This window comes from Scleropages formosus, chromosome 14 (assembly GCF_900964775.1).
Source record: "Scleropages formosus chromosome 14, fSclFor1.1, whole genome shotgun sequence".
Lineage (NCBI taxonomy): Eukaryota > Metazoa > Chordata > Actinopteri > Osteoglossiformes > Osteoglossidae > Scleropages > Scleropages formosus.
Genome location: NC_041819.1, coordinates 26414060 through 26429677, shown reverse-complemented (window position 1 = coordinate 26429677; position 15618 = coordinate 26414060). Strand labels below are relative to the sequence as shown.

General features: G+C 44.4%; 1 protein-coding gene across 4 annotated transcripts; it reads right to left on the bottom strand.

Moving 5' to 3' along the window:
• Window positions 1-929: 929 nt before the first annotated feature.
• LOC108926930 (interleukin-1 receptor type 1) lies at window positions 930-14893 on the bottom strand. 4 transcript variants are annotated; one of them, XM_029258026.1, is made up of 11 exons: window positions 14798-14893; window positions 10986-11119; window positions 10056-10287; window positions 8417-8597; window positions 7489-7654; window positions 5762-5824; window positions 5316-5445; window positions 4766-4911; window positions 3103-3246; window positions 2752-2934; window positions 930-2487 (listed from the first exon to the last, which is right to left on the bottom strand). In XM_029258026.1, exons 2-11 carry the CDS (start codon window positions 11053-11055, stop codon window positions 2093-2095), a joined length of 1710 nt encoding a protein of 569 aa, XP_029113859.1. In that variant the 5' UTR covers window positions 11056-11119; window positions 14798-14893; the 3' UTR covers window positions 930-2092. The 4 variants fall into 4 exon arrangements, with proteins under 4 accessions (XP_029113859.1, XP_029113856.1, XP_029113855.1 ...); XM_029258023.1 differs by lacking the exon at window positions 14798-14893 and adding exons at window positions 12367-12486; window positions 12689-13084 and having other exon boundaries at window positions 2752-3246; XM_029258022.1 differs by having other exon boundaries at window positions 2752-3246.
• Between the last annotated feature and the right edge of the window lie 725 nt (window positions 14894-15618).

The window sequence follows — 15618 nt, the reverse complement described above, 5'->3', positions numbered from 1 at the left end:
TGTTTGCGCTGATTATTTTAAAGTCCTTTTTTGGACCTGGAGTTCCCCGTATTCCTTCGGAAGACAAAGCTCGCATTAGACGATCATCTGTCTGCTGATAAGGCAGTAGTAAGCTATCAGCTCTGAAATCACCATGGTTACAGGAACCACTTACCATTCTGTGAAGCCAATATACAAGTCTCAAGAAAACAGCTTTGATGTATGAAAATATCCCACAATGCTGTGCACACATGGGCCAATGTGGCCTTTGTGTGTAACTGTACAATATAAGATAAAGCATATTGATAAAAACTTAAAAAAAATGTTCCAGATGTCTGGAGATCAGCGAAACTTGAGACTAAGTCAGAGCAGAAATGAAGAACGTATTTATTTTCAGCGTACAAACACAGGACATCAGGTGAAAGAATGTTTCTCCAAACGGTGTTTAAAGCAAAAACCACAATCACTTTTATCAGTACTGTAGAAAAAAACATGGTAAACAACCCTTTTAAACACTTGTGCTTTCACTGCAGTAAGTGACACAGCTGCAGCTTGCAAAATGGCTCTGAACATCATGAATATTGCAACCAAAAAAACTCTGAACAAGGAGAACTTCCAAAGTGGTTCAGTGACTTCACACAAGACACAACACTGATACAACTGGCACCACATTACAACCGAGCCAAACCTTCACTGGTGTTAAATGCCCCTTACGTTCACCATGTACTGCTGAGCGCAGAAGATGACTCGCATCAATGGCGACTCAACAGGAAGTGGCACAACAGCCTTACCATGGCACAAGTCAGTCTTCACATCAGTTGCTGCAGAGGCGACGTCATGTTCAGTGTTTCATCCCTAAACTCCGCTGTTCCGCTGCCCTCCTCCCTCCAGCTGTCAGCTCTGCGTGAAGAGAGCAATCAGCCCGGCGGGGGTTTGCTCTGTCTGCCTTCTTTTACTCTCTTTCTGGGAGTCTGAGGGACATTTTGGGGTGCTGCAGACAGCCCAGTTTAAACCAGGAAAAATAAAAAAAAAAAACATCACTGGATGTTTCATAACTGACCAGCAGATTGCTTTCCTTCTTTGGTAGAAATACCAACGAAATCTGTAATAAATTATCATTATTATTATTATTGGTAAAATGCTCCCTGCTCCCCTCTCCTGCTACTGCTCTTAAAGTGTGACAGAACGTAGACAAAAAGCACAGCTCACTTTTATATGGAGCACAGAAAAGGCTCGCTTTGGGCCACGGGTGCGACAGCAAACACAGTTCCTGGTGCTGGACGGCCAGGTCATGTGTCATTTACAGTACACTTACTATACTAATGTTAGCGTTTACATGTGTTACAGTTTCCCTAATCGATAAACATGATTGAACAAAATAAAAAACAAACAAAATTAGTAATACACATGTAGACCCTGTACATATTTCAGTAACACCTCCTACACAAACCTGTTCAACTCAGGTTGGTGGGGGGACACACTGTTAGTAGTCTTTTTTGATGCATTTTTTTCAGAATTTTTTTTTTTTTAAAAATTCATGCTGTTTCCTTCAGGACTATACCTTCCATGTCTCTAGTAAGCTACACAAACTATGAGACCCATACAAAGTGGGCACAAAAGAGGAGGCACAGATTGAGAATAAATGTAATTCTTTAAAACAAAACATCAGTGAATAGCAGTTTAAAGTTTAACTCCAGCTGCAACTTCCTTTTCCCCCCCAAAAACACAAGTACTGTAAGAAAGCATGTGAACCCTGCTGTCTTGCGTTAATTGTGAGGCTGGACCTCGGGTGGGTCTCCCACATGGCTTTGCGGCTGCTGCTGCTGTGACTCCCCTGTGCCTCTCTGGGAGCGACTCCAGAAAGAGGCTGAGCTCAGGGGCGCCTCCTGGTGACCTGATATGTGACTGACTAAACTGCTTCCGAAAAATGAGGCTCGAACCCAGGTGTGCGTCCGCACCGTGTGGGAGCCCAGACAATGCTCTTAACCGGGAACTTTCACAGTTGTGTACAGTTGTATAATTCACGGAATTCTTCTAAGGAGTACATCTGCAGTTTCCCAGATTCTTGGATTTGAACCCATGACCTCAGGGTCACATATCCAGTTGGTCAAGTTCAGCCCTCCACTTGCGTATAAACATGGGTCAAGAAATTCTTCTCTGTGGGGTGCTTGCATGAGCTCCTTGCTGGCATGTGGTACTGCAGGTGCTTCCAGAACCTGTTGGAACGTAGGCGCATCAGGCAGCCCTGTTCGCTCTGTGCCCCCCGCCAGCACAGCGCCCCCTGCCTACTGCGCAGGTAGCGCACAGACTCGGGGAGGAGCGCGTCGTTAACGGCCTCGCCCAACTCGACCAAAATGACGCGCATGCCACCCTCCACCAGCGCACCATGTGTGGCCAGCTGCTGCTCCAGGTGTAGCGTGGCGTCTGGGTGCGAGAAGGATGACGCCGAATACAGGAGGAGCAGCCGTCGGCTCCGCTGGATGTTCCTCTGGACCGCATCTGCAATGGCTGTGGTGGGGAGGGAGCCGTGAGACACGAGAGACGGAGGTCGTCGTCAAAAAGCACAACCAGAGATTTCAGCAGGACGTGGATGGCGATGATGATCTGAGGCCCCCTTGCTGATGAGAGCTCTTCGTGGAAGACTCTCTGCAGGGGCCATTGCTAACTACGATTTAAAAACGACGGAGAAGGTTTGCTTGTTTTAACACGAGTTAATGAGCTGCAAGGTTTTTACTGTATCCCAATGGGAAGCGAAGATGTGTGATGGCATACCTTCACCCGGGAAGCTGTCACGGCCCAGGATGAAGAGCCTGTAGCCCCACTCTCCCTCCATGACCTGGGGCAGAACACACAGGGCAAACTCCTCAACTGCCCCGCAGGCCCCACCTCTGCAGTCCTCGCCCTCGCACGACCTCAGGTAGGCCACGTAGGCATCGTACACTTTCCCGTCCCGTGCTGAGTGGGAAGAACAAGAAAGAACCCGAGAAGGAAAATGATCGGCCGGTGCAGTAAGGAAGGGGCAGGATTCCCTTGGCAGCTGAGCTGACAACTTTAGGTAATGAGAAAGACGGACATGGAACGAGATGACCCCCTCACTACCCCGCGGATCCCTCAGTCTCACACCTGGGTCTTTGTAGAGACGTGCGCAGTAAGTCCTGCAGCACAGCACCAAGTCAACCCGGAAGACCCGCCAAGTGCCGATGGCAGTGATGAAAATGAGGATGAGGAGGCAGAAGAAGAGTCCCTGATGAGGAAGGTAGTTTGGATCTGCGCAAAACCACAAGGTAGGAAGACATGATTTATTCAATGCAAGAAACTTTTATTAATCCCAGAAGGAAATTCAATGTGGCTGAAGCACCATACAATGTACAACACACATACAACATACAAACAGACACGCACGCACCTGTGCATGTGTAAAGTGGCCAAACCGATACATAAGTAGGAAAATAAGTCAGCAAGTAAAAAGAGCTATTTGGAATAGAGCAAAAACAGTGCAGGAAAAAGAGAGAAAGAGCTCACTGAAGATGAAGAGAAAATGTAAACATGAGAAAGCTGGAGGGGCAGCTTCTGCTCAGTGTAAATGTTCATCTCAAAAGGGAAAAGTTCTCACCATCTCACACTTTTTTGTCCACCTCCATATAAATATAGGTGGTCCTCGACTTCTGACATGTGCGACATATGACTGCTGTCTAATTAAGTTTATTGTATTATTTTCAAGTCCAGCCATTTGGTCGTAATGTCTGACAGTGACAGTTACAAGAACATCGACCAGTTGCGCTACCGCAAGGCAACATACTTGTTACTGAGTAATTCAGTGTGTCTATCAGCGACTGCGTTTTATTGACAAAAACCTTATTTACAGAACATTTTGTCTGCGATTCCACTCAAGTGGCTTTTTTACAATGACTAGTAAGCAAAAACAGGAGCATTCTGGTGGCACAGAAAAAAAAAAGTGAAAGAAAACTCATTATGAAATTGAAGTACAAATAAAAGTGCAGCGTGAAAATACAATTATAATGCTGTCTCTTTATTATTTTATAGTAGAATTATTTTAACACCAATAATGTGTAAAATGAGTGGAAAAAAGTCACACACACACACACACACACACACACACACACACACACACACACACACACTTTCAGAACCGCTTGTCCCATACAGGATCGCGGGAAACCGGAGCCTACCCGGCAACACAGGGCGTAAGGCCGGAGGGGGAGGGGACACACCCAGGACAGGACGCCAGTCCGTCGCAAGGCACCCCAAGCAGGACTCGAACCCCAGACTCACTGGAGAGCAGGACTGTGGTCCAACCCACTGCGCCACCATGCCCCCCCACTATAGCATTCATGCATGTTAATTGTTTATACATTCTCATGGTTTATGTAATGCAGCGTATGGGTATTTGCAATTTACAATGACAACGGAACCCTGTGTGGTCCACCTGTGTGACACTTTGACTAGTGTTGTCTGTAGGTGTATCTTATGAATCCCTGAGTGAGAAGACATCTGTCTCCTCATGTTCCCTGAGAGCCGCCATTTTTGCGGTTTACAGATACTTTTCTTCTAGGAAACAGAATTTTTTAAAAAACAGATTGCAAATACACTTTAGGGTCTTATGATGTCCCCTACTAAAGCTGATCTGCTACATCTGACACATCATTTAAAGATTAAAATGAGATTCCCCAAATGTGACATTTTGATGGGAGATGTTTTTTCTTCAAAACGAAAAGTTTCCATGAAGGACTCGGAAGACTGGGACGGCCTTCAGAAGGACACGCACCTGAGGGCAGTAAGGTGAAGTTGCCTGTGATGAGGCCGTATTCATTGAAGACCATACACCGGTATGTGTGGTAAAAGTCCTCTTTCTCCACTTCAGTGAAATGCAGCACCACCTCCATCCATTCTCCATCTTCCACTTTGCTTCTGCTGCAGAAAACAAGACTAGATGTGTAAACAGACACCCACCTTCGATACCTTACTCATTAGCACTGAATAGGAATTCTGGAGAATTCCTCTTTTTATTGTCATTTAACATTAGTTTTAACGCAACATAAAGTTAGTACAAATATTAAAAGTCTTGCAAAGTGTTTTATGTATTGTAGCTATACATATACGGAGGTAATTACTCACATTACTCAGAGGTAAAGTAAATATGGAATTACAAACAGAATTACTTAATGGATTCAACTTCCTACAGAGGAGCCACTGCATTTTTCTTAAGGGTAAAACAGAAGGATCCCAACAAGGCTTCAGCAAGCAACCAGCTCAGTTCCTTAGTCACTGGCCCACCCACAGACCATGATATATGTGTAAATCCCACTTGTGCTCACTTGAGGGAAACCTGGTTCACGCGCTGTGAGGAGTTCCAAGAAATGAAGTCTTCTGCTGCCCAGTGCACGTGTACCATGTTTTCCCCCTCGCCTGGCACAAACACTCGGCACACCTTCGTGAAGGGAGAGCCTGCAAGACAAGCAGTCCATGTACATCACTGTACTATATTTACTGTAATACAGGTCACCTTTGCATTGAATACACAGAATTCATGTCCACTGTGCCAAAGAGAAAGGTGGAAAAAAGGTATGACATTAGTGTGCATTTCTAAAGAGAGAAGTAACTGTTTTATCTCAACATGGACATAAGAGAAATGTAGCAACAGGCAGCAGTGGAACGACTGTAATAAAAGGAAGATGTTGCTTCTTCCTAACACTGGTGAGACTGGCAGGTATTGGAAACCAAAGGCCAGTGAGGCTAGTAAGGTCTCTGTAGCGGTACCCACCGTATTCGGCTTTTACCAGGTCATTAATGGGTTCAACCACAGCGGGGAGCAGGTTCCACTGGTCTGCAAGGCACCAAATCACAAAACAAAGTCAGCTTCAGATACCTCTCATACTTACCACTCGGGTTCAGGTCTACCCATATTTTCTGAATACATTTTGATACTGTTTTTGACCTTTAATGGGCTTCAGAAAAGATTTGTCCTAAGTATTTTGGAAATAATGACCAAATTTATTAACAACAGGTCACACTGGACATTATAATCACTCCCTTGCAATTGAGTAACCCGTCCCAAGGCTATTGTCTGAATCTCCACTTCTGCAATAGAACCCCTGACCAATGTACTTACTATGATTTCAAACAGTAAAAATTTCCCAGCTGTATTAATGTGCAAATATTTGTTGGTCGCTTAGCATACAAATCTAATTACAAATCACTTCAGAAAAAGCTTCAGCTGAATGAACTGTAGCATTATTTAATTCTCGACACAGCGGTGATAAAACTGTTCTGTACGAAGTTGGCTGGAGGACAGGATTAATTTGGGCTCACACAGTTATGCTACTTAAGTGGTATTTTATCAGTGTAAAACTAGTCTTCCCTCACTTTCTCCTCAATTTGCTTTTAAAACAGGGAGAGACATGTGCTAATTAACTAGTGAAGTTACTTAATTTGACCAGCAGAGGTCTCTGTTGGACACATTTACTGTAGGTACCAGTTACAGTTTTCACCAGCAGAGTGATGCATGTTACTATACTTGCAAACTCTTCAGCAGTTAAGAGAGCAAGTGTAAGCAAAACAATTAATTAAAAATACCGTTACTTATCTGTTAAATGACACATTTAACTGCAGCATAGCCCTGACAGTGATGTGCCTATGTGATTTACATGTTCTACAAAGCAATTGGTGAGAGATTTGTGACTATTGGTGGAGTACTAGATTTTGAGATGTATGTACATCAACAAATTCCAAGGAACCTGACTGATGTGAAAACCAGCAGTAACGTATATAGTGCGGGCACACACTCTCTAACACACACGTAAATATATGTGCATGAACAAATGCATATAGTCATTACACGATATACACCAGCAATAAGCTCTATCCCATTATTGACCAAAAGAAATCCAGATATTTTCTCCAGAACTGTCATTTTTAACGTAAGCCCAGTGCTGAAGCTGCTGGTGCTAACCCTGACCATTAAGTTGTAAGTGTGAAGTGTTCCTTTGGACAGAGCAGTGTGCTAAAGCAATGAGTTTGACTGTTCTCCAGTCCTGGCCTTTGACTGTAGTTAGAGATAGTCAAAGGAGTGTCTTCAAAGTGTCACACCTGCGCAACAGTAGCACATCCTGGACACGCACAGGTTCGTCAGGAGTCTGTTCCTCTCCTCTTTCTGCATTTCTCACATTTACACTTACATATCTGGCACATGCTTTTCTCTAAAGCCGCAAACTACAAATATATACTGACCACGCTGCATGTCTGCCGCAAGCTATCTCTTTTTTCTCTCCAATTGAAGTCTTTATGTTCCCTGAGGTGACCTGGGAAAGACTCTCAGCAAAAATGACCCAAACTGAAGTGCTGTGTGACAAACAGCACGGTAAAAACGGAGGGGGTCTGTTGTCAAAGCCATTGTGCAAGAGCAGATCCTTCCAGCTTCACCCAGCTTCCCCTTTTCCTTCCCGGCCGCAGTGCGCTGACCAATCCTTAGACACCAGGACCCACCCTCACCTATGATCTCACAGCTTATAGTCTCCGAGACGTGGGCTGTGGTTCCAGTCAGGTTAAAGGTCATCCTGCAGGTGTAGTACCCCATGTCGTTGGAAGACACATGTTGTATCAGGAGCAAGTGTCTGACGTACTTAAACTTGCCTCCCTGCACGATGGGTTCACAGTCCTGCACATCACAGCAACATATCAAATAAGGTCACATTGACAGCTCAGACCTCACATGCACATTACATCACATTTATTCATCTAGCAGGTGCTTTCATCCAAAGAGACGGAGAACGTTTGCCATGCAGTATTTGGCCAACACATATATCCAAGGCAACTAACAATGCTAGACATACTACATTACACCATATATCAGAAAACATCTCACATCATCACATCGTGTCACATCATTCCAACAAATCACAGATTTATGGAACTTTGAAGGAATCACACCCAAAGGGCTTGAGATCAGATCCCTGTGTCTATTGTGCTAGCCTCAGTAGTGCTGCGTCCTGCCTTCTCCATCCTTCTGGTTACTGCCACAGTTTTAAACAGCATAGCAACAATTGCTTGAGTGACCATCTCATTTTGTTACCTTTTACCGTACTTTCACTGTTGTTTTGAATGTTAACAGTGAATTTTATTCTAAGGATTCTTCTGCAATCATCTTACACTTACTAATATTTATTTAGCTGACACTTTTTTCCAAAGTGACTTACAATGTCAAGGTACCTGCAACTATTTACCTAAAGCACATCAAGAAATAACACATAATATTAAAGCACAGCAGGACGTATCACAGGCAACTGCACACCGACACATTGGAAAACAAACATCACACCTCACACCAATCTACCACATCACAGCACATCACAGCCTCAACTACTTTCCCTGCTGAATTCTTCTGCTAGCACACACAGCCAACATCTTTCTGGAAACTCACCTTGAACCACTGAAAGGAGTAACTGTCCACATGTTCCATGTACGAGAATAAAGGGCAGGACAGGTAGCCATTGGCGATCACAGTCAGCTCCTGCTCAGTCTTTTGTGGTCGACCGCAATATTCAGGGTTGATGTTGTTCACGATCAGAACCAAGGTTTCTCTCCAGCACTGGTCATGAGTTCTGTTTAGTGGAGGTGGACAGCAGGACTTTGTCACTAGAGAAGCACTGGATGTTAGGTTGGCAATGCAAAGCATCCAGCTAAAGAGCACTTATCTTTGTTCACTTTGCCGCACATAATCCATGCTTTGTTAGAGTCCAGACGTCCCCGCCTCTTCATGACCACACATTAATAAAACCTTCATAATTTCTCCAGCAATTCACACACACACACACACACACACACAGTCTGAAACTGCTCTTCCCAAGCAGGGTCGCGGCGAGCCAAAGCCTACCCCGGCAACACAGGGCATGAGGCTGGAAGGGGAGGGGACACCAGTCCGTCACAGGGCACCCCAAGCAGGACTCGAACCCCAGACCCACCGGAGGGCAGGACCCAGCCAAGCCCCCTGTGCCACCGTACCCCCCACAATTCAGAAATTGCATTTGGAAACTTTATACGGTACTCAGTTAACTGAATCTTCCCTTCGCAACTTTATGTTTCATTCTTTTGACACAAATTCCTCCCTCCTCGCCCTTCCATCACCATGTGTTTGTTGGGTCCTCACTGCTGTAAGTTTTGCCTCAACGTTCGGAAATAAAATTTGATCTTCTAAACTGTTTGAAAAAGGACTGATGAAACACATACAGGCTGAAACACTGACTTTTTATTTAAATGAAACCACACTTTTATTGCTCAGGAGTATTTTAATTTGCTTATAGCTGCCAGTGAAGATTTGTGAGTAAACATCTAGTTGCTTTAGAGAAAAGAGATGGCTAAATATACTGCATTTTTGAGATTTCATTTTGGTGAACAAGCTGTTTTTGTTCCCTAAAAATGATGTACCCAGCATAGTGTTATGACACTTTTTCCAAGAAAGGTCTGATCAGCAAACACAGGAAGTATTTGAGGGAAGTTATTGCTGCTAAAGGAGGTTCTTCCAGTTACTAAACACAAGGGTTCACATACTTTTTGCAGCTTAGATTGTGAATATTTAAATGATACATTCAATACTGACTAGAAGAAATTCAATTATGACGACTCAGCTGAAGATCAGAGCACATTTTATGAGTAATTTATGCAGTCCAGTCAATTCCAAAGGATTCACAAACTTTTTTCTCGCCACTGTACCTAAATACACAATACTTTGTTCTGCTCACCTCCATTTAAGAATCGGACAAGTGATAGACTTCATAGATAAATTAGTGATGCAGTTCACAGTCCCTATTTTGAGTGTCTGAGTTTCTCCTCACATTGTTAGGTATGAAATGATAAATGACTCAGGTCTTATATACTTTTCTATACTCTAAATTATACCTTTTTTGAAGACTGACAAATGTAAATGTTATACTGTAATAAAAATTCTCAACCTCCCTGCAACAATGGTCCTCTTACAGAGTACAAAGTCACCCCACCTTGACGTTCTATATTAATCATCATAGTGATGTGTCTACCCAGCTAACCTGTGTAGAAAGCCATACCTGAGGATACACACATAGTTGCCAGCATCCTGTAGATCACTGTTCAGAAACCAGAGCTCTTTGGCTCGAACCATGATCTTCCCTTCATTATCGGACAGCTCTCTCTCAGTGCCCTCCTTAAACCAGGAGATGTTGTAGGGGGAGTTGTGGTCCAGGGTACAGCTGAGCATTGCAGCTTCGCCTGGCACAGTGAACACTGGCTGGAAGTGCACGCCATGGTCAATGCAGTTCTCTGAAACACCACAAACAAACACACACACACAAGGTAAGACTTGATCAAAATACAAGGGAATCATGCATACTAAAACATTTACTTTTAATCATTTAGAAGACGCTTTTCTCCAAAGCAACATGCATCTCAGAGGACAACATTACATCAACAGAAGGAGAGATGTAACAAAGATGTATGAAAGACACTAAGCAGAAAGAGCGAAGAAAATTATGCAAAGACAGACATGTTCACACATATGCAGTAACACATGGCCACATCTGGTACAAAAAAAGAAAGACACATCCACGGTATCATCTGTATTCCACTTATATAATGTCCCTGTACTGTCCTTACACCGCCAAACACTTTGTACTGTTTCTATAGTGTCTCCACACCTTCTCAGTCTGTCCCCATCTGTCTACTGTTCCCACAACGTTACAGGCACTCATCAAACATCCTCAAAGTCACATTGCTGACAAACTCCAGTTGTGATTTTCCCCTGTTTGTTGTGAAGTATCCGTTTACCCAAAACAGATACTTTCATTCCATCCCATTTTAGTTCTGATCACTTAATGTTATTTCTTCCATGATGTACCTGCATGGAGTCTGATTTATGACTATGACCACATGTTTATAGCAAATAATTTTCTACAGATCAAATCAATACACTGGTACTGCTCAGATTACTGATGGCTCAGGATCGAAAGCTTGGTACTGACCGCCAATTGCCATGGTAACACTGGAGAGATAGGCTGTGATCACCAGGAGAATGAGGAACCTCTGCTTCATTGCTGAGCCCAAGTCCCTTTGTCCCCAAACATCTCAGTCCACTGAATGAAGCTGACAGCAGAACCTGCAGAAAAAGATGGAGATTAAATGTGTACAATACAAGCTCATCCGCTTGATCAACAGACCTATTCAGTTTGAACAAACAACACAGCATAAAGATGCTGAGATTATGACATCACTGAGCTACCCTTGAGTAAACTGACTCTGGACTTTGACCAAAGAAAGCAACATTTCCTAAAGCGGGGAATCATTTGAATCATTGAACCGCCATGACTGCCCTAACAACAACCAGTTATTCTAACTGAGTTAAAACACTTGCTCAGAAACTCATAATAATAAACAATAAAGCAAATTCTCATAAAATATACAAAAAATAAAAATGGCTTCCTTCCTTTTTAGTACGTGGTTTCTGTAGTCCTAACTGGGAGTAGTGACTCACCACTTCCGGACATTCCAAGTCCTACAGGCTTATTCCTCCATCCTTAACTCCCAAACAGCTATAAAAGCAAGGTTACTATAATGACACTGAAGTAGTTCAGTGTTTTCAAGACAGTCACTGAAGAACCTACCGCACTGAGATTTGCAGCAGTATGCATTCAGAAACACAATCTGCCAAAAAAAGTTAAATGAAACTACACTAACAACAAAACCTGTCAGTCCACACTGGTGTTTAAGTTCTGTTGTGCAGAAAAAGGTCCTTCTGAGGAATAAATCAGACAACGTAAGGACACCTAACAGGTAAATAAATGTCCCCTTTTAATCTACCAGTTTATATGGAGGACCAATTATGCACTCCTGAATGTAGAGAAGGCTCAACAATCAGACACCCTGGATACAGAAGTGGCAACTCAACTCAGACACCCGGTAGACAGAGATCAAACAGCAAACATGCACACGGGGCATGGAAATATGCAAAAAGACACTATAAGGGCTGTAAAATTGAAGAAGTCTAATGTTTCAAAGTATGAATTTCCTCACCGTGCTTCAGGGTAAATCTGTGGACACCTTCAATTTGTCCAATCTATTACCTTTTCCAAAGGCAAAAACAGTGCAGAAGTTCACCATGAATCATGCCGAGGGCTTGCAGTTGCAGGCAAAGACAAACAAGCTGTTTTCAGCTTCATTTAGCATGTAACAGTCACATCACCCAGAAACTCTTTGGAGGAAAGAGTCAACAGGAAAGTTTTCCCTTCCTACGTAAATAAGACTGGTCCATCTGCACAGTTTACGGAAAGAATATAAAATGCCCTCGGCACACACTGAATCTCAACACAGTGCTGAGCCAGATACTGTACTAACAATGAGTTTCACCCTTATCTGCAGTCCAGGGCTCAGCGCTGGACTCCGTTAAAAGTGCATGACGGACAAAGCAAGGACAGCAGCCAGTAGCAGTCAGTAGCCCACTGGATCTGGTCCAGAGTCTTCACTTCACTGCAACAAGCAAGAAACAGTGGAGTTAAATTTTTCCATATGTCCCTCAGGCCTTGTGCTCTGAAAAAAGACCAAGTGCGATGTCACACAGTTACTACCACTGACGGTTACTCCTGAGAGCTACTGTTTACACACAGATGTGTATACAAACGGGTCAAAGACCACACTCTGGATTAAGCAGGAATATCATAAGATAAATAACCTGGCTTTTCTAGGAAGATGTCCCCGATGTCCATCCAGTAACAGAGTAAAGCACATCAGCACTGTCCACACTGCCTGTAAAGGTGTGTATGTGAAAGGAGAAGGCTGCATCACAGCGTACAAAAAAAGCTTTGACAGACAAGGATCCAAATGGCTTAAATAACTGCTCCAAGAATGACGTGGTTTAAAATACCCTCAAGTCCAGCCCAGTGCTGGAAGAGATTCTGAGTCACACGTCACTGGAAGGTTCTGGATGATTTCAGGACAAGTGGGAGAAGGTCCATTTCTCACACTGCACTAATTCCATTTTTGAGTGGAGAGCTACTGCTATGACACATTCTGATGAAATGTCTCTTCAGGGGCAGCTGGCAGTGAAGCACTTACAGCTGCTGCTTTTGGACCCAAAAGGTTGCCCATTCAAATCCCACCTCCAGCGGTAGTACCCTTGAACAAATTGCACCAGTAAAATTACCCAACTGTGTAAGTGGGTAAATAAGTGTAATTAGCTTAACACTGTAAGCTCCTTTGAAAGTGCCATATATAAATAAATGAATACATGTAAATGTTTTATACTCATCATGGATAAATGATACACCCTGACAGAAGAGTTGTGCCTCGGGGAAAAACCTATCAAGTACAATTTTAATGAATAACAATTGTGACCAGTAAACACTGCCTTAAGTCTTTCCAAAAGAGTGGAGAAGGTGTAAAAAAGAAGCAAAGAGAAGGTGAACAAGCTGTAGTTGATCCTATGGCTTCTACTACTTTTGAGCTCTCGGCGAATGGCCGCCTCTGTCATCCTGCACCTCCATGTAATCCCCCTGGATCCAAGCTAGTGCACAGATGGTGTCTGTGCTTGACGATAAACAACGTACAATTTACTTTTTTTAAAAAATTCTTATAATTCCGCTTTTATTTCTTATTGTTATGCTCGTACTGGGTATGCCGGTATTAGTGAATTTCGTGTGATGTGTGGGGTAAAAGAAGGGACTGCGAAACCAAACACAAACACCCTGCTGTCATTCGGAACCGGGTTCTTTATTGGGTTTTCTTATTTACACTGTTGTAAATACTCCTGCCAGAGGCCAGAACACACAGAGGCACGTGCACGAGGCACGTGCACGAGGCATCCCGGCTCCACAGAGCGAGGCCGGGGTTGCCTGCCCGCTTGCTGTGCGCATTCTCCAAAATGTGAGCGAAACAACCCAAATGATGCCACGGTTAGCGAGCCAGAGCCGTCCAGTTTGCCGACATTCACATGGTTTATTTAGCAGATGCTTTTCTCCAAAGCACCATACAACTCGGAGTAAACAGAAGTGCACTTCGCCAACACACCAGAGACGCAGACACGCACGTCACTTGCCAAACAAAGCAGTCAGTTAGTCCAGTACCACTACGACGTAGTCTACGTTTGCTGGCACCTATCGAACAAGTAGCTGCACAAAGAATTTGTGAGGACGCCTAACCGGAACCATGTTACATCCAAGTGACCGCACTACAGTTTTAAATCAAATTATTTCGCAAAAGGTCAGTGTCTGCAGGCTTCACGCTTCGTGAGGACTTCCGTCACTGACAGTTGATCTGTACCTGACCTGGTACAGAGCACCGTTTTACTGGAACAACTCACACGAAGTGTGTGGCTACGAGGGGACAGGGGCAGCGCCTTAATCAGTACACCATTAGTGGCCAATATTTCAGAGCGAATATTCGCGTAAAAGAATTTAAAGAAAGCAGCGGCAGCACGAGCATTAGCAATTTGAGGAGATTATGTAACAAGAGATTTTAACTTTCGAAAACTAATTCTTCGTGTTGTTGACAGTCACTCTCAAAGACTCCGATGACTTCTGACTACATTAATAACTTCGAACATATAGGAGAACACAACACATTTGTTATTTTGCCTCAGCAATTTTCCACCCCACGCGGGCACGGCCGGCGCTGAGGCGCAGGGACGAAATGTTTTGAGGCGACACAAAAAACAAGAAAAATTTAGTACAGAAGAAGTCGTGTAACAGTCTGAAAGACAAGTGTGGAACGAAAGAATTCGCCGCCGAAAATCTGCACAACTTTAAGTTTTTTTAAAAAAAAAAAAGAAAACGAGATTCTTTACCTGCCCCGCGGTCCCCGCTCGGCTGCCCAACCGCCTCGTCGCCGTCAGCCGAGCGCCGCGAGACGAGAGCGCGCCGGCCGCGAGCTCCGGGGCGCGCGCGCGTTTCCAAAGAGGAGGTGGGTTTCGCAATAACTACCGAGAGTGGGGGCGTGGGGGTGTGGGGGCTCGCGCTTTGGCGCGCAGATGACAGCGACCGAGCACCGGCAGGCGGTGTGCGAAACGGTCCATACAGCCAGGTCATGTGCGAGCGTGGGACATTCATTCATACATCATGTACACATAGGAGTATAACTAAACGTGACGTTTGCTGACAGTGAGAAACTCAGAATCAATCCGTGACGAGTTCGAAACCGTGAGAGACACACGCTCGTGCGGACGCAGAGAACACAGAAGTTAGGCACAGTCACAGTGTATTTCCCTGCGTTTTACTCGTTACTCAGCTTCCGCCGCTTCCCTTTCTGGCGCGCTCCGCGAGCGCAGTCGTCGCGCGGCACACTGGTCTGGAGCGCTGCGGAGTCTCGTCCAATCAGCGCCCTCGATCGGCGCCGCGTCCAAGAAGGTCCGATTGCGCAACGTCGCATGTGCCGCAGGCTTCCCGGGATCCGCCTTTCGGTGACGCGCCCCGGATGAGCCCTGGGTGTTATTAATCATCGATAGCACATTAATATGAAGCAGTTACTAGTTTTACTGACCTTTCAACAATTTCATCGTTAACTACTTTGATCCGAGGTTATACTGCAGAAGCGAGGATATGAACCTGGAACCTTCAGACTACAAGGTCCCTAAAGGCGTTGCTGCATTGATGACTGATGCCCCCCAAC

What these genes read in the sequence shown, in the direction of transcription:
- LOC108926930 (XM_029258022.1), bottom strand. Translation starts at nt 11,055, where the DNA reads ATGAAGCAGAGGTTCCTCATTCTCCTGGTGATCACAGCCTATCTCTCC. An exon ending in TGTTACCATGGCAATTGGCG is followed by an intron (nt 10,288 to 10,985) that starts GTCAGTACCAAG and finishes GTGGTGTTTCAG; the next exon opens with AGAACTGCATTGACCATGGC. An exon ending in CTTCACCTTACTGCCCTCAG is followed by an intron (nt 3,247 to 4,765) that starts GTGCGTGTCCTT and finishes GGTTTTGCGCAG; the next exon opens with ATCCAAACTACCTTCCTCAT.